Source organism: Chanos chanos, chromosome 1 (genome assembly GCF_902362185.1).
Source record: "Chanos chanos chromosome 1, fChaCha1.1, whole genome shotgun sequence".
NCBI classification, from domain to species: Eukaryota; Metazoa; Chordata; class Actinopteri; order Gonorynchiformes; family Chanidae; genus Chanos; species Chanos chanos.
In genome coordinates this window covers 18027075-18053438 of record NC_044495.1, presented here as the reverse complement: position 1 = coordinate 18053438, position 26364 = coordinate 18027075, and the positions used below count along the sequence as shown (strand labels likewise).

The window sequence follows — 26364 nt, the reverse complement described above, 5'->3', positions numbered from 1 at the left end:
TAAATTTACCATCATTACAGGACAAATTAAAGACCATATGGGTCTTTCAGTCCATCAAGAATTGCAATGTTATGTATCTCAAGTCAACAGTAGGGAAAGCATATTATAGTGCAAAGAGGATCATCAGACACCATCTATGCTGTTCTGCTTTCACTTGCTTACAGTTTCAGTTTTCTTAGAGGTGGCATACCAAAATCTTCAGTTAGCGTTGCCTCCTTCCTAAATCTAAGCCAACATGCATGGCACAATCTAGCTCAGAGATGATTCTAAATATGCAGCACAACAACATACAGACGAAAAAGGAGCTACAGACGCACATATGCACAGACACAGCACGACTACGTTCTCACAGCATGTGAAAACTGCCAAATCAGTCGCTTAGCAACCAGTTTCTTTTTTATGACTTGTCTCTCCAAAAAACTTAAGAAATTCAATATACTTATATTGGTCTACCATAAAAACAGTGAGAAAAGCTTTCCTGATTCTGCCATTTCACAAATGTTTTCGTGCCAAAGTCTAGAGTAGCCAAAGATGCCTTATGTTGGATTCTATTGTTTCCAACAAATATGCACATTAAAAACAATTTATACAGAATGTCAACTTGTTCATTTGTGATACAAGCACTAGAAATGTAAAGAATAAGTCTCCATGAATGTAAGGGGAAAAACTACTAACAGTAATGTGAACTGCATTTTTGCCTTTGCAAATCTAAATCTTAATACACTATACCTCAGAGGAGCTGTCATCACTGTTCTACTTCATCACCCTGTCTGAGCCCTCGCAGTGAGGTGAAAACTCCCAAACATTTTAAGACATCATGTGGCCAGGACAACATAACTAACAAATGAGGATTTGGGACACATCTATAAATGGAGCGTTTGACTAGTTGTCTGAGTCAGGTATACGATTCTCATGAGCATAATTCTCAAAGCGTATTTTCAGCAATATTTCTTTCAATCTGATTACCAAAGTAATCAGAATCAAGACTGCAGAATGCTTACAGATACACAGTATTCAACCTAAAGCACTTTGCACTTTGTGGTAACAGATGGTATTAAGCTAAAGTAAAATACTCAGCCTAAAGGCACAAGTGACACGGGTTCAACAGACACCTCAGTCATAACTTATCACTTACCATGCCCTCTCTCACTACCATCGACAGCCACAAATTCTCTACTGTGTGGCATCCACCTGGTTTACCTATCTCAGCGGAGACATAACATAGGTCCTGACATCCCACCTCCCAGCTAGCAGCAAAACCTTCTAACCACACAAAACACTACACACATTCGTCTGAAAATGTAAACGAGAAGAAGTGTCTGCAGTGGCTTTATCCCTGGGGATTGGAGAGGAAAATGAGAATTTTATGTCTTTGCCAGAACCACATAACCAGCTCACCAAGACTGCACATTATGGGCTAAAAATATAGAAATGCAGTTTGATTCCTAAATGCTCAGAGGATTAGATGACTCAGGGCTTTGCCTGTCTCCCCAGATCTCCCATTGAGTCAGTGACACTGCGACACCACTCAAGGGAAAAAAGACTTCGTAAAGCCACTGATATTTCCATTAAACGGATACCTTTGAAACCTGACCATGTCAGAACTAATACTAAGCACATTTATTTTTTTGTTTGTTTATTTGTTTGTTTAAAATGTTTTTACATTTATTTTTAAATGTGCTATTACTATAAAGCCTCTTGGGATCACATGTCCAGGGTGCATAAGGTTCACTAAAATGCCTTTAGTGATATTTCAGTTGAAGCGACACACGGTGACAGTGACCTGATACTAAATAATCGTAAAACTCCTTTGTCATTCAACCTCCCCCCTTAAATTACTCTTATGTGGTCGGCAATAGCCACCAATCAATATCTGAAAATAGGTTATTGTTATCCAGTTTGCCTGCTAAGACTGTTGACAACATTTCTGAAGAACTAGAAAATTCACTCATTATTTCCTAAGAAATGACACTCCCCAAAGTCCATGAGATCAGAGCAGAGAAATGCATTATTAATGCAGAGATAACGTCATAGAGACCCTTAGCAAATTAGGAACAGATTACTTTATATGTGACTCAATTTTAAAGCAAATGTGTTATGAAATAAACATTAACTAAAACACATAAATCGACCTATGCAAAGGATCTGCAGCAAACTGGAGGATCAAATATGTTTATGTTTATTCTTAAGATACCTTGGGTTAACAGTCTTCATTTTGTTTACACAAGTGACACTGGATGAACGAAAGCCATTGCTTCTGCTCTGTAACTTTCACTGATCAACCACCCAGAATACGTGCATCACCATTACAACCTTTTGATCATCAACAGAAGATGTGAGCATTTCGTTCTGCAATACAAGAGCCTCCAAACTGATTAAGGTCGCAACATATAGACTACATAGAGGCGCAAAATGAAAGAACTAATCAGTTATGACAGGCATATACTCACATCGATGCATCCATATTTCTCCCATGACTGAACGGACAGAGCAACGATATTATCAGCACACATGCACTGTTTTAATTCTTTCCTTTTTGAAACTGCCACAAATTGTGGCTACAATGTACTAAACCTGAAATGCATCGCAGTGCAGGTACGTCATACTTCAAATTTGACATGGGTATTGCTAATTTCAGGAAAGGAGGAGTCGCAGAGATAAAACGTTTTGCCGGGATGAAAAGGTTGGGAATTCCCATGCCCACTTCCTCTCCCTGCAAACCGATTTGTAAATCGTGAGCGGCACCCTGAATCAGTGCTGGACAACGTCAGGATCTTCATGCAGTTACCACAATCATCTAAACATCACCGCCCAAGACAATGTCTGTTTCCTAAAATGTAAGTATTTTAGGATACATTTCGCATTTTGAGCCATTGCTACTAGTCTTTCAAATGGATATTAAGCATCCCAAATAGATGCAGGGAGCGGTTGTGCTGGTAGCTGCGTCCAACATCTGATAACTGGTTCGTTCGACTAGTGATAAAATACATTAACAGTGGCACATAATAATCAATTATCGCTTTACTTCCGATGAGGTTAACAAGCAAAGGTACAATATGGTATACAAATGGCTTGTTTGTCTTATTTACCTCAACGTAGATCCCGTAGATTCGGTTTTACTGAGTGTTCGTGGGGATGCCCTGCGTTCGTGCCACAACACTTGTCCGATTGGTGCGACAGCTCTCTCTATCAGGTTCTGTATTTCACAATGCATGCCGGGAACATCAACGTCTCGTTACATTCCCTTCCAGCCCCATTGGCCAGATAGCCAGTAAAATTAAAACGCGCCTCATATCATTTCTGTATGACGCAGATCATTAATATTTCAGATGTCTAGAAGACGCGAATTCTCTAAACTCAGATACGCAGCGTAGGAAATGATATTACTTTGTATACGTTACGATGACCACTAACACGTGAGAGCAGCTGATGTTCACCGTTACTTAAAGACAACTGATTATTTTATGTTTGAAGTGTAATTTCCTATCACAGTGTTTTCGATACTCGTTGCATATTAGGATGCCTGTATTTCACCTCTGTGTTTACATGAGACTGTAACACGTTCCATAATATCTGTAGCCTACTTTTAATTTTAAAATTACTTATTGCCTGTTCCTCTGTACTGCTCACATGGATACAGTCTTCTATAGATTACTGAGGATGTGTGAGTGAGTAATTGCTCTGTTTATGCCCAGTGTTAGGACTGGTTTTGGATGATATAATCTGTAGTACAGTGGCTCTGCTGCAATTCCATTCAGAGCCGAAACAATTAGAGAAATTTTGGACTATTTAATTTCGATTTTGTGTTATGGTATAATTTGTGAATTATATAATCAACACTGTGTGTTATGATTGATTTGTTTAGACAGATGAAGGATGAGTTCATATTTAGAATTATCAAATCTATGCAGGATTACAACAGAAACAACACATTCTTCGTGTTTGGCTCACATTGTTTCAGTGGCTCTTTGTGGTCTATGGTGCATTCATAAATGCTAAAAGGAAATCAGATAAGCCGCATCAATACATTTAGAGCACAACAAATACTTTTAATAGATGTACCTATTTTATATAACAAATCTGTGTATGATGTTGTGCCTTCAGATTTCACTACCTTGCATTACATTACATTTATTCATTTAGCCGACGCTATTATCCAAAGTGAATTCTAAGACAGGCAGAACACAAACCAAGCATGGAGCCATTAAGAAGCTGTCTGTGGAATAAGTGATGTTGCTAGGTTCAGTATTAGATCAGGTGCAAATGCAAGAAATGTTGCAGGAAAATAAGAGAGTGAACAACAGACAAATACAAATGGGTCTATAGCTCCATGATATAAGTTATCGTGTACCTCTGGCGAGGAGTATCACTAAAATAAGTATGAAGTAGTACCTGTCATAGAGGGAAGGAAATCTGCATTGTATTTACATTTATTCATTTTGCAGACGCTTTTATCCAAAGCGACGTCCAAGACAGATACATCACACAATACACAGCACAGTACAAATAACATAATAACATCATACAAGTAAGTGCACACGGGACAGTGTAAGCATCAGAATAGACTGATAGTGTTTATAAGCAAGTGCCACGAAATATACATCATAGAAAGAAATAATACAGCTGCCCGAAATCAGTTTGCATGGGTTAAAAGATGTGCCGTGTTGTAATGGAAGCTGTCTCTTAAGGCTTACAAGTTGCCATATACAGCAGATTATTAACCGGTTGTTAACTGTACTGACTTAGTGATTCAGCACAGGGGTAATATAATGATTTTCAGTTGTTACCGGTGCTGAATTTTTTAAATATTCATACTGTTGCAGCAGTGTCAACTCCATGCTGTTCCTCCCTGGCATCCCACAGTGAGCTCCATGAAGCGGTACACATCCAGCAATTTGCTAAGATAGAACATAAGGCTCAGAGCACAGCAGCTGCCAGTGGAAAAGGAGGTGACCATTAGTGATGCTTAATGTCAAAGGCTGTTTGCTGGCAGAGGAAGAACTAGTTACTTCCCCCAGGATGGATAAGACCCAGCTGAGTTTTATAGCAACCAATCAATTAAAGATTCCATGCTGGAGAAAGCAGTCTGAACTCATTATCATCATACTCTTTCAGGATCATAAGGTTTTACATCAAGTGCTTGCACTTGTTACTGTTCTGCTATCTTTTCAGAGATAAATTATCCAGACTGTTGATTTTGTATTTTTTCTCAAAATGTCTGGATTACCACATTGTATGAGCAACATGAAAGACACTATACGAACAAACAAAGCAGTTGTTATTTTTGTGTTATTTCATAACAAGACCCAGATTATACTTTAATGTTAGAGAACAGTGTACAACAATAGCATGAATGAAAGAATGAAAGAATATGCTAAGTCATACTATGTAATACAACAACAGCATTATGAAATATTTGGTAAATGTGTTATAGTTATCTCTGTATAGTTATTATACTTTGTGCTCTGCACCCTAAGAATGACGATGCCAGCAGCAGTTTAATTCTGCAGAGAGACAGAGAGATCCAGACTGAATTGCTTAACCAACATGAAGCATGAATTTTCACATTTTTAAATGCCTGACTTCCATATTGATTGGATTTTTGTTGTTTTGCCCATAAAACCTCCCTCCCCTCCCTGCCCCTTGCCACAGAGCACACTGATGACATACATTTCATTCACCTTCGATTTTCTTTGAGGGGTGGGGCATAACAGCAAGAGAGAGAGAGAAATACAGAGAGATATGGAGAATGGAAGAGTCCGGCCAAATGTTTCTGAAATACTCTGTGGTCCTGGTAATATGGAGAGACAGTGGTATTGTTATGTGTGCCGGCACTCTTTCCATAATAAATACAGCCCATGTTAAAGATGAAAGAGTAACCTTCTGATTTATGCTAATGAGTTCTTAAAAAATTTCCTCTATGTAGCAAACTGAAAAAAGAGATCATTTCCAACTAAAGACAATCAAATCAATTCCTGAAAAAAAAAATGTAATCATTTAATTTGTGTGAATTTTCTGTCTTGCCCTTGTAGACCAATGCATGCAATCTCACTTACATCATCTAGTCCTGAAGTGTGTGTAAATTGTTTTGATATATTATTATACAGTATTACATGTCCTATGATTTAATCATCCAAACACAGAGAGCTGTGAGAATCAGTGATTTAACATGAGGAACACAAAGGCTAAATCTGAGTTTGCAACTCACTTCTAACAAAGGAAGCAACATTTTTTAAACTAAAAAAAAAAAACTTGAAGGAATGCACTTAATGAAATTGTCTCCCTCTGAATGCAAATGCACATTTAGAGCAGTCAGTGAGTGGTGACAGAAAACAAAGCTGAACAAAATGAGCTGTATGCATCATTAACCAGTTAAAAAAAGGACTTTAATAACATGGTTGATGCCAGACTCTTAAGTTTTTATGGTAAACACAGTGGTAAAGAGAGGACAGAGATGCTCATAAATAACCACACACATCTTTTAAACACAAAGTATTACAGGTTTGCCACCAACTTAAGACAATATAATAAACAAAATTGATAGGAAAACATTGTGTGAATTCTGTATCGTCTACACAGTCACAGTAGTAAGTTGAACCTGCCTTTGAAAGCAAGCTCACAAACAAGTGCATTTTTTTGATTATTCTGTTCATTATCAGAGATTTCTGGTGGCAATGTAGTTTTTATATCAGTCCGAAACTGTCTAATCAAACAATACAATACACAAAGGCTCCTTCCTGCCCAACAATGATGAAATGAGAAAACTATTGTGACATATTTTATGTTAATAACAGAAACTATAAGACTGATGGAGCAAAGAGACACCTTCATAGCTTGATACCAGTTTCTCATCACTAGAGAAGAGTTAAAGCATCCAGGACATTTTTGTACCTGCCTGGGCTGGTCTGCTGATCACCGGTGCAGCTGAGGGTTTCAGATGGGGATTATGGGGAACCTTTGGCTGGAGCCTTGTGCCCCTTGCTTGTCCTAAGTGAGCAGAAGACTGAGAGGGGTTAGATGATACACTTAACCGATCTACCATAAGAGAACGGAGATGATGTATAGCTTCCATTGAATGAGTTCTGTGCATTCTTCCTGTAAGAGGGGAAGATTGTGGTAGGGATCTCCAGAATGGGGTGTCTGGTTTAACATAATGTTGAGGAGTTCTTCTAGCTATGTGGGAGGAGTTGGACAGGGATCTTGTCCTTGGACGGACAGGATTGAGAATGCTCTCAGGTTCAGGCTCTGGCTCCACACCCTCCACATACTGGATGAGGTACTCAGGGTACACCTGTTGCTTCTCAAATACCACAAATATGGAGGGATTGCTGATGCTGTTCACGCAGCTGTCATAGAGAATGTTGTCATCATTGCCTTTGGGGGGAGGGCGGACATAGCTGGGGTGTCCTTGTGTGTATTGTCCCACCAAAACACGACAAACGAACATAGACCTGGTTTCAGAGTCTTCAGTATATCTATGAGAGTATATCGCATCCCTGGCAAAGTAACTCCCTGAAATAAGAAAAGATGGCAATGCTTTACACTGTGTACATGTATACACGTCCATATGCATTAGATCTGTGTTCTGATGTGTATATGTACAAATGAACATGGTTGACATGCCAGTTGGCTATTCCAAGACAGAATGCACCAGACCTAACAGAGAGATGTGATTAGTGTTTAAATGTACAAAATGTCTTTTCTATGCACCAACCTTTTCCATATGCCGTCCCATGAGTTCCACACAGTCTCCAGTCAAAGTTTTGCTGACAAATAGCATCAATGTGTTTAGAGTTGGTTCCATGGAAGAGAAGCCTCTCACTATCTCCTTTTGAATCATTTTTTTTCATCACATCACTTTGCCTGAGAGAGATAGAGGATTCCATGATTTCAGCATCTTCATTCACTTCTCAGCTAAAAGCAACAGCTAATCATGTAAAGTTCATGTGTAGAATAAAAATAAATAATAATAATAATTTACAAAATCCAAAAAAAGGAAAAAAAAATATTGCACAAATTTGAGTTCTAGCAGCTTTGAAGAATCAGTATGTTCATGCATTAATGCATAAAATATTTGTGTGTAAATGAATTTAATGATGGACGTACCACTGAAAAATTTCCCATAGAGCCCTGTTTTGTACCCTCTCAATGCTTTTCACTGTGAATCCAGACATAGTTTGTTTGAAGAGATCCAGAATCTTCTGATATTCATCATATGACTTGCGCAGGACGACCCTCTTCAGAGCAATTATTGAATTAAAATGACATACCACGCAAAGAAAATTCAAATATTTTAAATTATGTTTGCATCGTTTGTAAATATGTGAACGGTTATTCAAAATAAATGAATAATTGCACATTGCTAACCTATGAAGCTCTTGGAGTTACTGAGAAGTGATTTTACAATCTGTCAAAACTTGATTAACCTGTTTTGAACAAGCAGATGGTGCACATTCCCTACAAATGTTAAAGTACAGAGAGATATTTGACACTCCAGCTGATACCATTGTGTGCATTACCTTGAAGCCAGTGTCAGGAATACTGCTCTTATCCCAATACCGTGGCAATCCTCTTGTGTGGTGTGAGTGGCTACTAAAAAAGTAGGATTAAAGTAATGCTGCTTCAAAACTTAATATTATTAAGTTACTGAAAATCAAATATGACCTTTGCAACTACCTTGATTTGAGTGAGTGTACATCTGTCGCTGAGACAAACACGGGGCGTCTTCGCACAAGTCGTCTAGTGCCAATTCGTTTGTTTGTCTGAATCATGTCTGAAATTGGCATAACAAACATTTTGAAAGCACTAATTGGCAGAATGAGACAAGGACTTTGTCTTTAAATGGAGCTTAAAAACAAACACTTTTCATACCAACCTTGCATGTTGAGTTCATAGGTATGTTTGCCTGCTGTGAATTCTATGGTGGCACTGCTATCCTCCTGGTATTTCTTCTCTAATTGTTCACTGGTGATGGTGGAAGCATGATGGGCCCCTTCCTGTCAGTGATATGTCATTGCTGTTGTTACTTACAAAACTGAGTCACTCACAGTTGTGTATATTGGCTATTCAGAGGCTGATAAATAATAGACTGTGGATGGACAACATGGTGTCTGTCGTACTACAACACCGTTCTAAAGCACTCAAAACACAAATCCATGCTTTGTCATAGGCTAAATGACAAAACAGGAGCAAAGGGGCATATGTTACTTAGAGGTAGTCTGAGCTGTCACTCACAGTTAACCCGTAGTGTGTCCAGCATCCAAATTCATTCTCCCAGTACCAGGTCCATTTTGTGGTCAGGATGAATGTAGGCTGAAGAACAGATGAGGGTGTTGAGAGGCGCCGGACCTCTCTAGGGCCTTGCCTCATTGTGTCAAAATGCACAGGCATAGCTCCCTCACTTAAGAAGACATTGGAAAACTTTCAGTTAATGTGAGTGTAGTGCTACTTTCGACCATAAAATGCAAAGTCTTCATTTTATATAGAGAAAGACAATGCCAGAGACCAATATGCTGTCATTGTGGTTGTGCATAAATCTCTCTGGCTTAAGCTAAAATGATCTTAACCAACGTGAAATAAGATTGCCCTTTAATACTTTTAACTTGCTCCTTCATAATGACTTGTTCTCCAGAGACCACGAGTATTACATTATTGTGTAAAAGGGTGTAAACTGTACCTGTATGTCCTAGCTGGATCACAGAAAGCCTTCTCTACCTCCTCGTTGTCAGGTAGAACTTTCCAGCCATTTTCATCTCTCACCTCCCACTTGTAGGGCAGATGGAAATGTACTTTAAAGCATTTGTCTGTTAAAAGAGTTATAGTTATAATTAGCTGTTATACAATGTTGGCACAGTAACACATGATGTATTTTCATATGCCTATGCAAAAGAACTTACTTCCTTGCTTGCAGTAATTCTTGATGTGAAAAAGGCAGATTTCTGTCCTGTCTAAAATTATATAGATTAAAAAAGATTAATTTATTATTTCGAGTTGACAGTAGAAATAAAGGTTATAAAATTTTGGGGGGGATTTTGAATAGTCTGCAGTCACCAGACGAATTAGCGCACAATGCATACCCCTAGCATTAGCTGGTCTAGTGCTTCTAGTAGTTTTCTGGTTAGAACTGTCCCACAATGCCAAGATGTTCTGGTAGATTGAAGGCAAGGATTCCATCAGCTGACTGTGTACACCCCTATCCTGCAACGTTTTCGATGGATGAGGCTCATAGAAGTCATGGGACCTAAGGCACTTCATGCTACCATCACAGTTTCCTCTGATGTACCTCTCACAAATGTGGAGTCTTCTGCAGTCGTCAGAACATTGGCTGACGCTGCCTTTGTTATACATGAAGCATACCTGTGAACACATTAGATATTGAACTCAAGTACAGTTGTTAATTAATAAGCAGCCACTTCAGAAAAAAAAAACAAAACATCTTTTCTGCTTTTTTTGGCAGACCTTTGTCTATGGGAAACAGTTTGAAGTGTATGCTAGAATCTTACTTGAGGCAAAAGACTGTTATCATTCTGGAGCAGTAGTATACACAGCTCACTCCGGTCCAGTTCCAGGAGCTCATGTTGTCTTAGGACACTAATATTATGTCCAGACATCAGGTCATGGCCATATCGGCATGGTCGTCTGTTTTAAAATATTAATGTTAGATTAAGAGCCAATGATAACTGACAAACTGCAGCCGCATCAGCATTGGAGGATATATACGCACACACACACACACACACACACACACACACACACACACACACATATATATATATATATATATGCATGTATATGTATGTATGTATGTAACATTTTGACTTAATACCACCCACTTTCATGCATCAGAAAGTCACCTTCTCTTTGTTACAGAGATGACAGGAGCCAACGGAATGCAGAGGGCTTTAGTGCTGATAAGCCTCTTGAACACAACAGAGCCCTGACCATATTCATCTGTAATGAAGCTCCTGATTGCCATAGCCACAAGTTGTGTAAAAACATACTTCAGATTCATATATACACCCTGTTTATTACAGCTGAATTAGCACAGCAAAAAAATCACCATTTAAGTTGTTAAATTCTGTTTGTGTTTTTTGAGGCAACTAAAATCATATTTAGATCATAATCTTATCAAATTATATCTTAAGTATAAGTATAAGAACATTTATACAGAATATCAGGTTACCGAAAATTACGTGAACACTTTATTCTTCTAGTGAACTGCTGTTACAAATTTTCTCTGGTTGCACAAAGGGTCCAAAGTCCTACATCCATTCGCACGTAATTATGTCTGACATGCACCAAGCTAGTTTCTCATCATCATAAAAACCACATCTATTTAGATTAAAGTGCTTTCTATCATAAAATAGTTTGAGTATTTAAGAAAAATCTTTGATATTAAAAAAAGGGGGAAAAAAAACATTAACATCCACTGCCAAAAGTGGCAGTAACCCTGATATCCTACCTTCCTTGATTGTATGGACATTCTCCAAACAGATACCGTTTGCACAGGTGTAAATTATTGCAGCCATTGCATTCCTTGGTTTTACACAACCTTAAATTTGTCCTGGCAACAACTATTTTGCTTCCATCTGACTTGGTGGTAATGACACAAACATCCAGGTTTTGCAAGACAGCTTCCAACTCATCCCTATAAGCCAAGCCAGATATTTGGGCTTTCAGTTCATTCAGTTCCATCCGTCCATCATGAGCACAAAGAAGTCGCCTTACAAGAGCTGCTGTCTGCATGTTTGTTCACTTTGGATGATCGTCTCTCACACTCATTCCTACTTGCTTCCTGAATGTGTTTTTGTCTCTGGTGGAGCACTTATCTACAGGGTGTGGCTCAACTTTGCTTTCAAAAGAACATGTGAATTCTTTGCCAGTGGTTCAGAGGAAACGAAAGTCACAGTGCATTGAAACTGGTGGAAATTAAGGTGTACACTACATATAAATACATACTGTATGTACTGTACTATACTTTTCACTTATCTACTTAGGTACATTTTACCATACTATAAGTCCCTAAACTTAAAATAAAGTACACTTCTCTGTAAAAAGCTGCAAATACCAAAATTCAAAGTTCATTTAGTCAACACGCATTTACTATCAAATAGACAGTAAAAGTGCCTCAGCAAATGACAAGTACTCACAAGCAAAGGCTCCTTTTGGTAATGTATTCATTGCTAATGTGCAATGTCTGATCAGTTGAGCCCTGAATGTAATAAGAACAAAGGTTCTTATTTAATTTGCAAAAAAGTGGGAAACATTTTAAGAATATGTTGGCAGTGGTGGAATCAGGATGTTAGAGCAGTGTTGTCCTGCCCTCTTTTGACTATATGACATATGGAAAGACAGCTTGGCTCCTGGCACTGTAGTGAGACTGAACCCTCACAGAGTTTTGTTGGAGGACCTGATTCTTATCTTTAGCCTGTCCAGGCCGTTGCTACTACAGTCCAGCAGGCCTGCAGAGTAGCTCAAACACTTGCTCACTGGTTCAGCTCAAGTGATAGCATCCATTTGGACCACAGGTGAGATTCTGAGAGCACGGGACCTCTGTTAGACCTGTGACATTAAAAAGAGCAGAACAACACCGTTCCACCCTCAGGGCAGTGACCTTTGAGGACACAATAACATAGAGTGAATACAATCTGTACAGTAAAGGTAAGGTTGCAATAAAACATACTAATGTAAGGAAATAACTGATAAAAATCAGGAAGAGTAATACCATCCAGTGCCAAAAGGGGCTTTTGGGCTTTGGTCTAGACATACACATATACAATACAAATATACACAAATATACAGCATAATACAGAAGTCGGTGGTGGTTTTGAATGAAGGAATATATATGATTAATATCACCTTGTAAAAGTGCACTTGTGTAATACTATTTTACTGAAACTGTGGCTAGCATGATACTAAAAGAGTGTAACACAGTCAGTTCAACATGGCAGTGCCTATAAATAACACTAGTTCAAAGCTTAATCATTATTCTATTAGTATTCCAAATAACTAAATATTTGGAGGTGGATTCAGAAATTGAAGAGTTGTGACCAATGAGCCAGTGTAATTACATTAGTAAAACATGTTGCTAACTTACCACTGATATCTTTCAGTCTGTAAGGTTGAGGTTACTAAATAAATTCAAAAGAACAGTCTACTCTAAATTCAAACTGCTTTGAAATCAGGCTATTTGATGTTGAGTCATTTTTCAGCGAACTGCAACTTCTGCAACTGCAAAATGGCCCTGCTCTGCTCTTCACAACCTCCAGAGGCCACAATTTCAGCATTTCCATTCACTGGAAGCATTAAAGCCACCAGCTGGAAGTCTCAGTTTCACAACCGAAACATCTGAGGGATCTGATGGAAGACACACTGCTGAAAAACTTTGTGATGTGAAAAAAGGTTTCTGACCTCTCCGAAATTGCATTAAATGTTAATGCTGAAAATAAAAAGTTGAAGATTCTCTATACTCTACTGTCAACAAATGAATTAGTGCAAACTTCGTAACTTTAGCACTGGTCTGTTGACTGCTCAACAAATCTGCCTTGAAATGTAATCTACCCATGTGACATATAACACATTTTATAATTATTATAAATATTGATTTAATGTTTGTGAATTTCCTGTGTGACTTTGTCCTTGCCAAAGAATATAGCATTTGCTGGGATATCATTTGAGGCAGAAAGATGTTGATGCTCTGAAGCAGTGGTATACACAGTAGTACACAGAATGCTGGTATAGTGCTTAGAGGACAGTTCAATGCTATTCCAGTGTGGTAGTCTGTTTACCAAGAATAATGTTAGAGACAATGTCAACTAATAGTAGGAGGTGCATTTATGTGGGAATTTAGTTTATACTAAGCTGTCAAACGCTAAGTGGTGAGTTCTTAAGAGTTCTTAAAGGTATGTTTATCAATGAAGGGACATAAATGGATGTGATGGGTTTATGAATTATGTACAAAGATGTTTAGATTAGTTGCATCCACCTGTGTTGTATACTTCAGTCCGATTAACTTGCTAGAAATCCAACTCTAATCTGCTGAACACATTTAAGGTTGTATTCTAAATTGGAAAAGCAAATCTAAACATAATACATTTCAGCTGTTGTTTACATACCACATGAAACTAGACCACATGTACTTAGGCCTTGAAATCAGGGATCAGTCCTCACAGCGTGTCACCACACAACTATTTATGTCAACGCTGATGCATATGTGCTAAAAATGAACCCCCCCCCCCCCCCCCCCCCCCCCCAAGTTATTTTCTGAATTTTTCAAAAACATCAACACTCAGAGTACCCAGCCTTTTCCACTTCTTCTAGTAAAGGACCCATGTATTCTCTCACTGAATTTGATTTATTGATGTATGTATTAGGCGTGGCAGTTTTCCTGCTCACATAAGGGTACAAAGTCCCACATCCATGCAGGATACAGGTGCTTCAGACATGTCATCCACTGGATCAGTCTCTCATTGACATGAAAACCACAAACAGCAAACTGTGTATTTGTGAAATAACATTGTCATTAAGCGAACATTTGACCCATTTCTTTACACAAAATATTATTAATTATAACAATAATATCCTACCTCCCTTTTCTGAATGTTCTTGAAACAGGAAAAAAATTGCAAAAATATAATTGTTGCATCCAGTGTATTCCATGAGTCTATACAATCTCATTTTCATCTTGGCAACAATTACTCAATTTTCATCTGAACTAGAGGTGATGGTGGAGCTGCTAGGTTTTATGGGATAATTTGTACCTCATCCTTAAAAGCCAGGCTGAATATTTCAGCTTTCAGTCAATTAAATTCTGTTCATCCCTTGTAGGCATGACTGATGAATGGAGGTAAAGACAAGTCCTTCTCTCTTTATGTACTTTCATCCCAGCACTGTGTTGAGTCACGATGTGGTGCTTTACAGTTGTCAGAACCGAAGTGTCCTGATTGATACACAATTACCAACAAAGTCGTGGAACCATTTATAAAAAGGAGTAGAAAAAGCTGAGGTATATCTCATCATTGTAAATATTTGATGTATTGTTGGAGAAATAGAAGAAGGGCCTCTGTATATTACAAGGGAAAATGTAATGTCATGCTGACATGGAGGCAATATGAAAAAGGGAATACTAGGTCACGGTGACAGGGAGGCCTAAGTAATGGCCAGGATACAGATGCATCAGTATCCGCCTCACATGGACTAGCCCCATCGCTTAAAAGCTAACACCTGCATTAAGTGTAGATTATCTGAGGTAAGTTGAGGACATGGTCAGATATTATTTTTTTATTATTAAGAAGGGAAAAACCTGAGAAATAGTGGTGTATAACATAGTGAATTCTAGGAAAGTTCTGGAAATAAGGGGGTCGGATGAAAATTGAGTAATTGATGCAAGGGGTGTGACTGTGCAACTGTGTCGGGTGCTCATTGGATGTTTAGGTTTAGTACATTGATAAGGTTTTTGGATATGAGTAAGTGATTTTCTGTAGTACATCCAGCCACTCCCGGGAACGGCTCCGTTTGCCGTATGCTTTGAATACATGCAATAAACGTATACTGCATCAGACTCATCGAGACTTAGTTCTTGAGACTTAGAATTTTACTAAAGATGTAACATTAGAGTAAGACTAAAGTGTAGTGTTGGGACCCAATCACATTTGGCCCTGACCTGGAAGTCTCTCCCACAGTATTCAAATACAACTGCACAGAGATTTTTATTTATTTATTTATTTTTCACCCATTTGGATGAGTGTCTAATACCTGAAGACCCTTTTAATCAAACAAGAAAAAATGTCACTCTACTCTCTTAATTTAGGTTTGTCTCAAACACCTGTATAGCCTTAAACTGTTGTTTCACTATAGCAAATATATATATATAGAAATAAAGTAATGCATGTGACAGACCACTTATCCTCTTGTAGCAATGTTAGACCCATAATTTAGATAAATAATTTAATAATTTACTTTTTTGATTAATTTTTTTAATATTACCAACCATTGTGCTAGTTTGCTTAAACAGGCTGATCCAAGACAGATACTAAGCATACTTTTTTTTTTTTAAATATAACAATTATGTCCCATCAATTCCATGAAATGAAGCTCCCCCTGTATTACACACTCAAGAAATTACAAAACTAAAAGAGTGATTGAACAGTAATAGGTTATAACAATGGCCAAGCACATTGTCTGAATCATAGCTGGTCACAGCAACACACATTCATTTTTCTCACTTGATTTGTTCTGTCTTGGAATGACTGGGGGCACCCTGTATAAGTTTTCACTGGACCTGCGGATGGGTTTGTGAAAATGGGATTTGAGACTGGTTTGGTAAAGGTTAGGAGATCTCCTCAAGGATTCTGAGCTTGAGTCTGAGGTTAGATGTGAGCGAGACTGAAAAGACAGTGGTGAGGTGCTGATGCCAGGGGTTGCATAGGACTGGCATGTAGAATTAGTGAAGCTTAGGGAACTAGAACTAGATGTAATGGTCTTTCTGGTAGACGATTTCTCTAATGGTGTCAGAGATGACCCAGAGACATTCAGGTCAGCGACTTGGACTGGGATCATTTGGGCTGTAGATTCATACTGTAAACTCGGACCGTGTTTTGATGGGGGAGATCTCGAATTAGAATTGATGGCGGGTAAGTCATTAACCGAATGTGACATGGAGGGGAGGGAGGGAGAACTGCGATCTGAAGGAGAAGGTGTTGGGCTAGAAGCCATGGATGTAATGTTAGAGGGTACGGTGGATTGCCCAGGATGAGGGACAGTGGCAGATGGAGCAGGTAGAGTGGTGTTTGCTGGATTTGTGTCACTAAAGGATTGGATTGTAATATCCATGATAAGCCGGGAAGATGAACTTACGGCAGCTGGTGCTTGAGGTGGCTCATACTCTCTGTATGTTATGAGGAACTCTGGGTAAACCTGCTGCTTTTCAAACACTACATAAATTGAGGGGTCACGGACATCATTAACACAACTGTCATAAAAGGTATTGTCCTCTTTTGATGGTGGACGGCGATAGTGAGACTGTCCTCGTGTGTAGCTCCCAACAAGCACCCTACAGGCAAACATAACCTTTTCACTGTGTTGTTTGCTGATGTAGCCATGAGAGTAACTTGCATCCCTGGCGAAGTAACTCCCTGTAGAGAGTCAGAGAAAAGTTTCAGTTCAAAATAATACTGCTAAAATCAAAACAAAAATCACAAGAAAGAAAACATCTAATAAACCTTCAAGATGAAATAGGCAGGCGAGTCCCAATAACTAATATTGCACGGCATTCAGTAATCAGCATTTGCACTGTGTGTGTAGCAGAGAATGCTAGAGGCAGGTTGTTGCCTACATTCAACATTTTCGGTACCTCACCTTCCCCATAGACAGTTCCATTGGCTCCACAAACCCTCCAATCAAAATTTTCACGACAAATTGCATCAATGTGTCTGTGATCAGTTCCATGGAACAGCAGTTGTTCTCCCTCTCCATATTTTTTGTCCTTGTTTGCTTTTTTCATGCGTTCCTTTTTCCTAAGAAAACAAAACACTAGTGAGCCAAAGAGTCTGTTTCCTAACAACAGTAAATATTTATGTGACCTTGTACGCACGTTTGAAAGTCTTCCAAAAGGTCCATGTTCTGGACCCTTTCAATGCTGACAATGTTGAAACCTCTCATAGTCTTGCTGAAACGTTCCTGGACCCACTGGTAATCTCGGTCAGAACAATGAAGGTGAACTCTCTGTATAAGAAAAAACAAAATATTGCAGGAAAATTTAAGCATGGCAAGTGAAAAGTGGAACTTGATAGCACCATTGGTAACAGAGTGTAGTTTTATTCCACAGTGTGGAGGCTTTTGGAGGTCTACCTGGTATCCAGTTTCTGGAATCAAAGTTTTGTCCCAAGATGGTGGAACTTTTCTGGTATTTCGAGAAGTAGAGTAGGCCCCTTTTTTGCTACAAAGGAAAAAAAATGTTGTGGTTCTTCCATTTACAGGTGGCTGAAAAATATACTTGTCCAAATTCATGTGGGTAATGCTTATATTTGACTGCAGCTAGTCAAAGTCTTTTTTAGTACAGACGAGCACTTAATGGATACAGTGCATTATGGATAAGGTATTGGTTGTATTAGTGTCAGTACAAAACATTATATTTCTTCAGGGAGTTCCACAGTTTATTTTATAAAGTTCTAACTTATTCAACTAAAATTCTTTGAAATATCATCATGGGGGACAGTTTTTCTCCTTCTGGGAGATTTGTTTTACAGAGCTCTCATAGCTTTCATAATGAATAACATCACTGTTATTTCACTGTACCTGCTTCTGGTCATCTGTACATCTTTTGAAGACATATATATGGGCCGTCTTCTGACTGCTCGTTTCATGCCAGTCCTTTCATTTCTCTGGGTCATATCTGTGAAACATGTTATGTATTTCATCACATATCACCTAAAATTTACATCAAATATAGTTATGTACAAATGTCTCACTTTCTATCTTTAGTATGATAAGCACATGTAAGTCAAATTCTGAAGACTCATCTACTAACAACCATGGGAGACTTGAAAATTCAGAGGCAGTATATTAAGACGCATGATGTCTTCAAAAAAAAAAAAAGTCAGTAAAATCAAAAACAGAGCATGACTATACCTCTTAGAATACAGTCCCTACAGAGACAAATTACCTGTGAAACTGAGTTCATATGACTGTTGACCTGCTGTGAAGTGGACTACTGCATCCCTGTCTTTGTGGTACTCTTTCTCCAGCTCAGCACTGTTAATGGATGCCATCCTGTGCATTTCTTTCTAAGATCAGAATACACCTCAGTGTTAAATATTAGACTTTAACAATAAATATGATAGATTTCAGATCTATCTGTAACATCACACTGCTCATGATATATGTGTATGAGAATAATTTAAAAATATGGTCAATCACATATAATGATGCCAAGAAACTGAATAAATAGTTTACTTACTATAGATTTGTACTTGATCCATTTGTCATACTCATCCTCCCAGTACCAGGCCCAGTCTGTGGTGAGGATGAAAGTGGGTTGGATCACAGAGGACACAGTAGAGAGACGACGGACTTTGTCAAGTCCCTGAGTCATTGTATCAAAACACACTGGCTCATTCCCTGTACTGAAATGGAAGAAAGACATTAGACATAGGGCAGCCACAGTTCTCAAACTGCCACCAGCTTTAGACCCACTTTGTCATTCCAGATTTTAAACATGGATTGAAGTTATTTCATAGAACAATGAAACAGTAGTTTTCCCTGCAACCCGGAAAAGTAACCAGAGATGCTGAAAAAGTCTCTGCAATTAAAACCTGTGAATACATTCAGTGTATTAATGGAGAAACTCCACTGATAGGTCTGGAGATATTTTGTAAATGGAAAAATGTATCATATATATTGGTAAAATGGGCATAACCAAATGAGAAAATGAGTGTTTTGTATTAGTGGCTACACATTCATGTTGGTTTACAATCACAGATTTTGCACTTGACATACCTGTGAATCTTCGATGGGTCACAGAAGTCTCTCTCAATGCCCTCATTGTCTGGTAAATCCACCCAGGTGTCACCTGTCTGCACCTGCCATCTGTAGGGCATCTTGAAATGGACTCTCCAGCATTTATCTATAGTTACAAGGTCAAAAAGTAGTAACGCTGGTATTCAGACTTAGAAATCCAAAATATTCTGTCTTTGATTTTAAATACAAAAGTAACATAGACTTAAAATCATGACTAGACAACACTGAAATTTAATGTAGTATATATTCCAAAAAAAACAAAAAAAGAAAAATGTCTGTATACATAGTGATCAGTGGCTAATAGTACATTATGAGTCACTAAATACCTATTGTAATTTCAATTCTACACATACACACACACACACACACACACACACACACACACACACACACGCATGCACTCACACACACACAAAAACACACACACATACATGCACATACACACACACAGGCAGACATTTAGTCAACTAAATGAACTTGCCTTCAAATTTACAGAATCCCTTCACAAAAGACAAACAGATCTCATCTGAGGCTGGAAAAACAACATTAAGACAATCAGTATAAGCATGCAGTGAATCAGAAATATTTCCTCCTATTCAAAAAAAAAAAAACCAAACAGTGTCTGTTTAATGTTTAATCCCTTTATTAGTCCCACAACAGGGAAATTTGACTTCTGCATTTTAACCCATCCGAGATAGCGGTGACACACACACTAACAGCAGTAAGCAGTAAGCACACACACACTAGGGGCAGGGGGCAGTGAACACACACACACACACACACACACACACACATACGGAGCATTCATTGCACTGTGGCTGCAGCGCTCGGGGGAGTAGTTGGGGGTTAGGTGCCTTGCTCAAGGGCACTTCAGCCGTGCATATTGAGGGAGGGGAAAGCACTGTTCATTCATTCAGTGTGGTCCATAAATGCTAACTTTTATACCTGAAGTTCTCTTAAAGTAAATGGAGACTGCTAATGTCTCAAATATTTGAGATACAATCTGATAGTGTGTACTGGTTGAGTTTATGAAAAAAGAACAAAAGGATTGATAAAACAGCACATTTAGGGCTAAGCCACTGAATACCTGCATTCTGCAGATTTTCTCTCTGTGAAGCTTCATTTGCCTTTTTATCCTTGGTATTTTCTTTAGGCTTGGGGCCAGGATGATATCTGGTTTGATTGCTGTCTTCCAAGGCCAGAATGTTCTGGTAGATGGACAGCATGGATTCCATCAGCTCATTGGGCACGTGCCTCTGGTGCAGTGTTTTCTTTGGGTGGGGCTCATAGAAGTCATGGGATCGACTGCATTCATTGCTAGCATGGCATTTCCCTCTGATGTACTTCTCACAGATGTGCAGTCTTTTGCATTCTTCTCTATCTGGGCAGTTTCCATACTCACCACTGCCTTTGTTGTATGAGACGCATACCTGCAAATGAAGATTAAATCATTCTGTTCAGTATATAAATATATATGTCTCAAATGACATATATATATACATACACATATATCTCAAATACATTATCCAGCATAGCCCTAAGTGACAACTAATGCTCTAAACAGCAAATGTTCTTATATCAAGAAATTCAAAGCAAGCCAATCCGGCCAGACCGCTCCATTACATGACAAAAATATTTCTTCCACCGAAAACTGCTATGAGGCATGTGATACCTCGAAATGAGTTAAAATCACTTAGATGTATAATAGAAAAGACCATTCCTCGCTTTGTTCCAATTCTTGCCATTTGTTGGGTAAAGATTCTTGCTATGACAACATCCAGGTGACCAAGAATAAAGCAAAGCGTACCCTGGGAAGCAGAGTCCGATCATTTTGAAGGAGGAGCTGTCGAATTTCGGTTTTGCTGAGGCTTTGCAGTTGCTTCTCCCTTAATGTTCTAGTATTGTGGTCTGAGTTGAAGTCATGACTGTAACTGCACTTCCTTCTGTGATGGAAAAGTAACTACAAATGTAATAGATATCAGCAATGTGTTGAATTTGTGCTACATATAAAGAGGAAAGTCAAGCACATTGTTGGCTTTTGAAATAGAGAGTAATGATTTCAATTCCACCTCTGAAGTCAACAGCCTAGGTCAGTGGGTGCATCCAGATAGTCTTTTTTGCTCAGGAAGGTTCCTAACTGAGTGAAATGACCCGAAAGTATCCAAGTGGCAGCCATGATAAGAACTGGTCGAATTCTCTAAATGCTAAGGAAAGGTGCGTCAATGCTTCCTTTCCTATCTCGTTTAGCATAGGGTATACTGGACCATCCTCACGAAAGGAGAGGAGATAATTTCGTCCCACAACTCCTAGCAACAACATTTACGTACCATTCGACCGTTCACGAATGCGATGAAACGCACTGACAAACCCCTAACCCCGCCCCCACCAAGGGTCATAAAAATGCTATCATATCCCTTGACAATGGAGGTGCCTCCAGTGACACGCAAACAGCCAATCGTTGAACAGGTGTCTCGTTTTGTTGCACCATCGACGTGTGACACAACAACAGATACAGCGTAGACTGAGAAAAGGAGTGCAGACGTTGAGGAAATTTTTGATAAAAGTAAGATAGTAAAATTCAAAATTACGGCGGAGTATTAGAGCCAAATTGAGGATAAAAAATCTGAGATTTCGAGAATAAGGTCGGAATATTACGAGAATAAAGTTGTAATTTTAGAAGAAAAAAGTCATAATATTACAAGAATAAAGTCGTAATTCGAGGAGACGTCAGTCTACGTGTTATTTTAGAGGGGAAATATCAAAAGAGCAGCCAGCCGCCTGCTTTAAACTGTGGAACGTGGAGCATATGGTGAAGTTTGCTCTAGTATAGCTTTCACAAATAACGAAATACTTCATCTTTTGGCACATCAGCACCATATCTACGTATCCGGACTTTGAAAAGACTGTGCAGGAAACTGTGTCTGTTCTGAAGAAAGAACCACGCAGACTTGGAGAAACTGCCTCTTTTGTTACGATTTTATTCTCGTAATGTTTTGACTTTTTCTCGTAAAATTACGACTTTACTCTTATTTAATTACGACTTTACTCTTATTTAATTACAACTTTACTCTCTTAATATTATAACTTTTTTAACGACTTTATTCTCGTAATATTACAACCTTATTCTCGAAATCTCACAATTTATTCCTCAATGTGGCTCTAAGAGCCTACTCCGTCGTACAAAAGTGGTTAAATTCAACCTTTTTTCCTGATAACTATTAAAAACAGATGATTAAAAATGATCAGTAATTATAGATATCGACTGAAATGAGACATTTATCGTGATAACTTTTTCAGCTATATCGCCCAGCCCTGAGCCTTGTCATAATGTACACATTTGCCCCCTTACAAATCTCAAATGCCCCCTCAGTCCATGCACCCTGCAGCCGGCCCTACTTCTCGCGCAAACCGCAAAGTGCCCATGCATTCTTACTTAAATACTGAACAGAAAACAGATAAAATTCACAATATGAACATAAATAATTGAATAACATATTTCCAAATATTTCTGATTGAAAGTAAGTCTTAGTACTGAATTACAAGCATTAGTAATTGCAAAACAAATTAGTTTCCTAAAAGTGGATAAGATCAACATGACCGACAAGGGATATGAGACGTTTATAGCCAGATGATGTTTTAACGCAACATGTTTGAAACTTATGAATAATGATATGTACAGTAGTAGAGTTGTAGGCCTAACATGCTATGCCTATCTTGCGTAAATTTAACAATTATTTTCATACAATCATACTACCTGCGATTCATGTCGATAAATATAAGTGGGCAGGAGGGTGAGCGTAAGCAACCATTCGTTCACTTTTGTGACTGGTAGCCTATATTCCTTTATTACATCAATTCCAACCTTGGTAATGAAGTTATATATTTACCGGGTTGTCGACGTTTATAAAGCCTGCATGAAACAACACGGTGAGAACGCATGGAGCAAAGTACCTACGATGCGCTTTTAGTAGTCCATCTTCGGAACATTGTAGTTTTACCACGGCAGACCCAAGTCAATAACATCCACCGTCACGTAGGTCTAATTACGTAGCCTAGTGTAGGCGCACTCGGATTCTCTTGGCTCTAGTCTTTTCCTAAGTCCCTATGAATTCTCCTTCCCATCTTTCCTTGACCACGTGACGTTTTCGAGGTCAAGGAAAAGTGGCCAGGAGAGAAAATAGGACGTAATTTTTTTTTGACTATTCGCATGCACCCAAAGTCCCAAATATGCGCTGTGCACTGATGACATTTCTTTAATACGTAAAAGCATGTGTAGATCTAATGTGTTAAAAAAATAACTAGCACATGTAAAATGAATGTTTTCAAAATTAACAAACAAACATTTTGTCTTACCTTCCACATTTCCCCAAAAGGTATAATTTACACAAATGCAGGTCATTACAACCTACACATTGGCTTAATGAACAAATTCTCAAATTAGTTTTGGCTATGACTCGTTTGCTCTCGCCGTTTTGCACAACTGTAAAGAGCTCCTTATTTTGAATAACCGTCTCTAAAAGGCCACTCAAATCAGGCATCCCAGACGAAATATCAATTAAACTATCATAATCCATTGCTCCGCCATGGCCGCATAAAATGTGAATAAGAGATTCCTCTGCCATTACTGTGGGACGATCTGTCTATACTAACTTGCGACGCCAGAGAAAGAATAAGCGGGACATTCATGACTCATGTTTAGTTTCGTGGGCGAAAACGAAACTCGGAGATAAATTGTTCAAGGTTGCCAGATGCCGTAGGATTCCTCCGCTAATGTCTATCACACTCGAATTATATATATTTTTTTCCAACGTCATATTTTGCATTGTAAGATTTTTTTTGTGAACTGATTGAGAATACTTACATAATTTTCTCACCTCGGCTGTTCTACACCTGCTTTGAAATAATAATCTATCTGTGGAAATAGATTACGCACGGCAACCCAACTGAATGGGAAATGAAACCAGTGTGTGAGCTGGTCATGCCAGTTAAATCACAGCATAACCAGTTTTATTGTGATCTCAAGTTAAATATCTCGCTATTTTTTTCAGGACCATAGTAACTAAGTGTAGGAAGTCTGTAGCTGAACAAGCTACAGAGTGGAACTGCCTGTGTTAAGCTCTGATCAAAGTAGTATTTTATGCATTTATCAATCACCTCTGTCATGCTTGGTAATTAATGAGTGAGTTTGACATTGCCATGGAACACAAAGTTTAAACTCAACATCCATGGAACAACATCCACGTGTCCTCAAGCAACATCCATTTCTTATGTTACATATATATTTTAACTACAGATTTTCCAACATCTTTAATTCTCTAGCTTGTTCAACTTCAGACTGTCTACATTCGGTCAGATGTTTACAATCCTTAGAAATCACTGTGATTGTGTGAAAACATTTAACTGTTATGTTCTGATCATCAGAAAAAAACATCATGTTCTCACTCAGCTTCTATAATTATTTGGCAGCTGGCTACACATAGACATAAAAGTGGGTTCTGTAAGGTTGTTTTATTTGTGGAACACACCTGATTAGTTTATAGTGTTCTTTAGTGGTGGCACTGAAGTCACACAGCTATAAAACACACTAGACATTGACATTTAGCCTTGAGAGGCAGAAGTAAGAAAAAACACACACATTAAATGAGGTAAAAGAACAAAAAAACTACTTGCTTGAAGCAACCAGTTTGGCAGAGGTAACAAAAATGATCACAATGAAAGATTAATGATTTTTTAAATCAAATTCCCTTTGAAGAGACCAGATCACTTGATAATATACCCCTTTAATTTTCAATTCATGAGCAATTTCATCACCCTTTTTTTTGTTGTACCTCAACCGTTGCTTGAGACCACCTGAAATGACTATGGTCATGTTGTCATAAAAGATGAGATGCAGAAAATGGTGATAAATTATAATTATAAAGTATGATTCATTTTTTATCAAATCTACATCTTTTTCATCAAATAATGTTTGAATTTTTTAAATGAAATGACTATCAATCCCTCAAGTTTTCAATTTGCATGCATTTTTATTGACTCCGGTTTAATTCAAGTGTATTGTCACCAAGTCCATTTTCATCAGTTGCTTTTTGTTACTTCCACCCCTCATAAAATTCATGCCATGTACAAATCATAAACAAAATGCATGGCTATGATGTACCATGATATGTTTTTACATGTAACTCTTCCTTGTCCTTCTGCATTGTGTTATAGTACCTGTACTGTCCATTTCCTAGCCCTCCTAAATAAACATGCAGGATGACAAAGCATTTGCACACAAGCAACACCTATTTATTTAACTGAGAGACTGGAGTTGGACTATACAAATTCTATGCAAATGTGTAATAATCTTGAGATCACATGGAAATCATGCCGATGGTTGGGCTGAATCGGGTTAACATCACGTTACACTGAAGGTGTCATAAGAAAACTGATTGTTATGTTTTGTTTTTGGTCACTCATTATCATTAATTGTTACCAATGAATTCATATGTTCAATGCTCGTACAGAAAACATTAATATCTATCTATCTATCTATCTATATATATATATATACATATATATAGATAGATATATATAGATTAAATATTATAACATGGCAACTATAAGCAACACCACTGCAATAAAAAATACAAAAAGGAAATAGTTGGCAGAGCTTTTAGTAAATATTTATTTTGTTGAATTTTAGGCTGCAGAGCAGTAAGATAAAATGACAAACTGTTGTGAGCTCACATGCTCAAAATGTGATCACTTAACCGCACATTTAGACCAATATTACAGAGGACCTGGATAATCAACTTGCATTCCAATTAAGATGCTTTCTAGTATCTATATGAGATTTTATTGATGTAA

At 38.1% G+C, this 26364-nt stretch overlaps 1 protein-coding gene and 1 pseudogene across 1 annotated transcript; both read right to left on the bottom strand.

Annotated features, from left to right (window-relative positions):
- Nucleotides 1-6865: 6865 nt before the first annotated feature.
- LOC115806675 (protein mono-ADP-ribosyltransferase PARP12-like) lies at nucleotides 6866-11745 on the bottom strand (annotated as a pseudogene).
- Nucleotides 11746-16194: 4449 nt separating this feature from the next.
- Nucleotides 16195-24137, bottom strand: LOC115806598 (protein mono-ADP-ribosyltransferase PARP12-like). The gene is made up of 12 exons (XM_030767449.1): nucleotides 23869-24137; nucleotides 21323-21458; nucleotides 20603-20945; nucleotides 19997-20047; nucleotides 19495-19621; nucleotides 18956-19121; nucleotides 18662-18782; nucleotides 18295-18391; nucleotides 17848-17935; nucleotides 17591-17721; nucleotides 17356-17513; nucleotides 16195-17132 (listed from the first exon to the last, which is right to left on the bottom strand). The coding sequence occupies exons 1-12, from the start codon at nucleotides 24135-24137 to the stop codon at nucleotides 16195-16197; spliced, it is 2625 nt and encodes an 874-aa protein (XP_030623309.1).
- Nucleotides 24138-26364: the final 2227 nt, after the last annotated feature.